General features: G+C 39.6%; 1 protein-coding gene across 4 annotated transcripts in view; it reads right to left on the reverse strand.

Moving 5' to 3' along the window:
- Positions 1–669: 669 nt before the first annotated feature.
- garz (Sec7 domain-containing protein garz) overlaps positions 670–4963 on the reverse strand; it is a 53382-nt gene continuing 49088 nt past the window's right edge. For all 4 annotated transcript variants that reach the window (XM_070105388.1, XM_070105389.1, XM_070105386.1 and 1 more), the window contains one exon: positions 670–4226. In XM_070105388.1, coding sequence (XP_069961489.1) covers positions 4206–4226 — 21 coding nt within the window. In that variant the 3' untranslated portion in view covers positions 670–4205. The remainder of the gene's footprint in view (positions 4227–4963) is intronic.

The following is a 4963-nucleotide window of genomic DNA, read 5'->3' on the forward strand; positions in this document are numbered from 1 at the left end:
GGAGTGTGTCCTGGTCACAGTGACCAGTATAACTTGGGTATGTCCTGGTCACATTCAGTGACCAGTAACCTGGGAGTGTGTCCTGGTCACAGTCACTTAGTAACCAGCAGCTTAATTTGGAAACTGTCAGTGACCAATTTTAAGGATTCTGCCATCACTGGCTTGACTGTGCAGTCAAGCAGACTGTTGCTGCTAGCAGATCACAGGTTTAATAATCACAGCTTGGCCAATCATATAATGCTTCCTTATTAAGCAGGCATGCTTTCTGTCATCCATTCCAGCATATATTTGATGAACACTCGGAATTGTGGAATCCCAGACATAGTCGAATGTGGATGGTTTACATCTGCGGTGTCAGGGTCTAGTGGATGGTGACTGTGGTGGACAGATGCAACTGTGGACACTAATAATTTTGCTGTGAATAACTGTGAATAACTGAAGTATAATGAACACTCGTCAGCAGGGGCAGATCTACTGTGACAGTAATGAAACTTATGCTTCAGGGCCCCTAATCCCAGACAGGACCCAGAAGTCACTTTAGTCTACTGTATGAGAAGGGGTTTTGAAGGGGCCCCCCATAACAATTTGAGCTTCAGGGCCCCAAAAATAATAGTCCACTACTGCTTGTCAATGCTCAATAATAACCCACATGGAGACAGAAACTCAAAGATTAATTGATCTATATATTTTGATCCCCTTCTGGAATCGTCCTCTGCCGTGATCTTTAACAACGGACAATTGCGTAACCAGCGGTCATAATTGTTTCTGAATCAGTTTGCCTGGTGGATTTTATTCTACATTTTCTTAGTCCATTAGATCAAGGTTTGAAGCGTATATCTATACAAACTAAGAAATAAATATGCACGTGTGAACTGTCATATCTGCGCACCTCTGGCAAGACAGGACGGGTGGAAATGTAGAAACAATGGAAATAAATGGTATAAAAAATACCAACACAGTGGAAATATAAACACAAATGCAGTATAATGTGATCCTTTATTGACAACGTTTCACCCACACAGTGGGCTTTTTCAAGTCACACACGGATCTACCTGGGGTTGAAACGTTGTCAATAAAGGATCACATTATACTGCATTTGTGTTTATATTTCCAGGGTGGAAATGTGTTGCAGTTCTTTAACTGTAGTAGAGGACGAGCTCTGGCAAAGACAGTGATGGAGTGAATGATGATAAAAAGTGTTTCTTCTTTTTTTGGACCACCATGACTCAGTAGGAAATGGCCGATGTGTTTAAAAAAATTCGTGAGACCTACTGCAACTATTGTATGATGCTAATGCATCACTCTTGACAGAGTATAAGGTTTTATTTAGGTTAGTAACCCTTGTGAGTTTAGCACTTACTTATAACTGTAATAATATTTAGGTTAGTAATAGAGGATTAGTAACCCAGGAAAGCCAAGCAATTTGGATTTTTTATTTTTTTAATACACTGGCCGTGTCCCACCAAGGCAGGATGATCCAAAAAAGAAGAAACACTTTAATCATCGTTCACTCCATCACTGTCTTGCCAGAGGCATGACTATACTAGTTTGGTTCTTACCCAGGATGCAACATGTATCTGACTTTACAAGTATATACAGTATAAAAATAAAAAAAAGAGCAGTTGTATACGACTGACCACGTGTAAACTTTTTTCAACCAATAGGAAGAGTAGGGGAGGTTCAGCGCACATATTTTATAAATAAACTAAAATCTCACGTGTGAGGGTCCAGGACCATGACCACATTTCTCGAAGGTAATAAATTCACACTAAAAATTCTGTAATATCTGTACACTTCTAAAAAGATAATATGCAAGTTAAGATATATTAGAAAACACTTTGTCCAGCAGGACTCCACAAACTCCTGGACTTTTGTCAAGTCCTGGACAAATCCTCTTTCAGGTACGATTCCATAATCCACACTGTGCCCTAATCCTACACGTAGTTCTAGTACGCTGTCACTATTGCACTTCCACTCTGAGTGATGGTGGAAGTGTTTTTTCTTTTTCAGGTCGCCCTGCCTCAGTGGGACGACCAGCGTGTCACAAAAAATAATTTTAGCACAATGGCTGTTGAACGAATGATGGTTAATATTTTTCCTTTACTTGCCCTGCCTTGGTGCAAAACAGTATATATATAATAAGCAATTTCCAAGACCATTTACATGTTATAAGAGAAACCATACCACGGGCGGGATTTGAACCAGAGGTCGAAGAGTCTCAAAACTCCAGACTGTCGCGTTAGCCACTGGACCAGCTGGTCCAGTGGCTAACGCAACGGTCTGGAGTTTTGAGACTCTGACCACGGGTTCAAATCCCGCCTGTGGTATGGTTTGTTTGCAATCGTGTCATTACGATTTCGTGAGTCATGTTATAAGAGATTCTACTGTACAACCTCCTCTCTTGTCTTTATCTGCAAAACAAAAACCACCAGCAATTCATCCAACAGACACTACCCACAAACAATGTACATCCACTGTACACTATCCACAATGTACATGCACCATACACTATCCACAAGTCCTGTACATAAACCAGACACTACCCACAAACACTGTACATCCACTATACACTATCCACAAACTATCCATCTACAAGTCCTGTACATAAACCAGACACTATCCACAAATTATCCATCCACCAAACACTATCCACATCCTACTGTGACTGGGGTTGATAGGACGCTCACAGCAAGACACAACTACTCTTGACAGTTCACAACTCACAATATAGAAAGTGCATGCCAGACATCTCATGTCCACCCCGGACCATCACCAAGTCGCGAGGAGAGAGATATATCTGAGGGTCCATCACATCTCCCACTGTACCAACAACGACCCACCACGGACCCAATCATTTTCTAAAGCTTCTCTTCAGACACTTGTGTGATATGTTGCACAAGTCTCTCATTTATTATGTCAGTTTTGTATATCATTTATTCACAGCTTCTCCCCAAATCATGAAAGGGTCGCGAACTGTTGCAACCTCGCTATTGCAGTCTACAACAAAGCTACACCGCTAAGAATATTCAATGTTCAATACTCAATATTCGTTAACTTTATATAAATATATGCACTACACAGATATATATATCAACTCTTATTTACATAAAAGTCTAACTATCACTCACTACTAACAATAATTAACCTGTCTTTTAATATATGAATTGATATATATATTATATATACAGTAGTCCCCTATATCCACGAGGGATACGTTCCAAGACCTACCGTGGATAGTACCAAACCCTACATACAAATCATTTTTTATTTACATACACGACCTAAAGTTTAATTGATAAATTATGCACAGTAAGTGGAGTATTATTATTTTTTCACTGATGGGAAGCGCTTTACGACTTCTCTCAGGCTTTGAACAACTGCCATCACAACTTTTATGCAAAATTATGGGTTATTTTCAGGCCACAGTAAACCGTGGATAACTGAAACTGAATCCGCAGATATGTGGGTTCTACTGTATATATGTATATATATATATAATGTTGAATTCAAAAGGGGCTCTATTGCACAAAATATTTCATAGGCTAAAGAATTTCACATGATGAACAATTAACATTTTTGTGAACTTTCTCCCTCTGTTGTACATTGGTCTTGCAAGACCAGAGGAAGTCCAACTAACTGAATATTCAAATTAAGTGAGAAGGAAATTAATATGGTGCTTTTGACCTTAAAATGCTGATAAGACATATCGTGAATGTAAAACACAGCCACCAGGGGTCCTCAAGTTGATAAAACAGGTTAGTGTTCCTGGTGTTTTAACTGTTAAAAGGGATTAGTGTTCCAGGTGTTTTAACTGTTAAAACAGGTTAGTGTTCCAGGTGTTTTAATTATTTATAAGTTTACATGTAATTGTGTGTTTGTAAGTATGGCTATAACTGTGTGTTTGACGACCCAACACATGGAATACATTCACTGGAAGATATACACAAAGTTACAGCGGTGACCCAACACGTAAACCAAGTCTATAAATTAACATACATTTCAATGTTTGAATATAAAATTCACCAACTTTAAATTAACATGATTAAACTCATGCAAAATGACACTTCTCAGAGAAGCACTGAACACTGCCACGGAATCACAGGTGCAAAATGCTTTTAAAAAACTGCGGAGAGGCCAGATGCCGCTCAAACAAGAACACTAGTGGTGGCGCAGGTCTCTGGGAGGAATGTATGATGACTGACGACCTACTCCTTGCCCTCATGGCCCTGCAGGTAAAAAAAGGACTGTGTAAATACATACCGGCCATCTCCCACCGAGGCAGGGTGACCCAAAAAAGAAAGAAAATCCCCAAAAAGAAAATACTTTCATCATCATTCAACACTTTCACCACACTCACACATCACTGTTTTTGCAGAGGTGCTCAGAATACAACAGTTTAGAAGCATAAACATATAAAGATACACAACATATCTACAGTTAGTAATTTATACAGAAGGGGTTATCAGCACCTTGCTCCCAGCACTTTAGTCACCTCTTACCTCACACATGGTTTATGGAAGGACTTTAACCCACTTTCCCATGGAAAAAATGCATATTTGTGGAGTATTATTAATTCAGAGTGGAGCATTAAACCCATAGGTGGGTGGGTGGTGCACAGAGGAATCTTCGGAGACAAGGAACGTTATCCATGGAGGCAAAAAAAGGAATGTATGAGAGTATAGTGGTACCAACACTCTTATAAGGGTGTGAAGCTTGGGTTGTGAATGTTGCAGTGAGGAGTGCCTGGGGAATGAAAGGTTATCAGGATTAAGTTAGGGAAAAGGTAGCTCCAGGCTTTTATACCTGGCTTATGGCTCATCTTCAGGAGTACACACACCCTCAAAACTCATCAAGGGTAATGTAAAGGTGGTGCATATGACTCGATTTCAGATCTAATGTTTCAATTGCAGCTACAAAATTTCCATTATATAGAATAGATTTTTAACAGAACTGACTACAGGTG

Source organism: Cherax quadricarinatus, chromosome 98 (genome assembly GCF_038502225.1).
Source record: "Cherax quadricarinatus isolate ZL_2023a chromosome 98, ASM3850222v1, whole genome shotgun sequence".
Lineage (NCBI taxonomy): Eukaryota > Metazoa > Arthropoda > Malacostraca > Decapoda > Parastacidae > Cherax > Cherax quadricarinatus.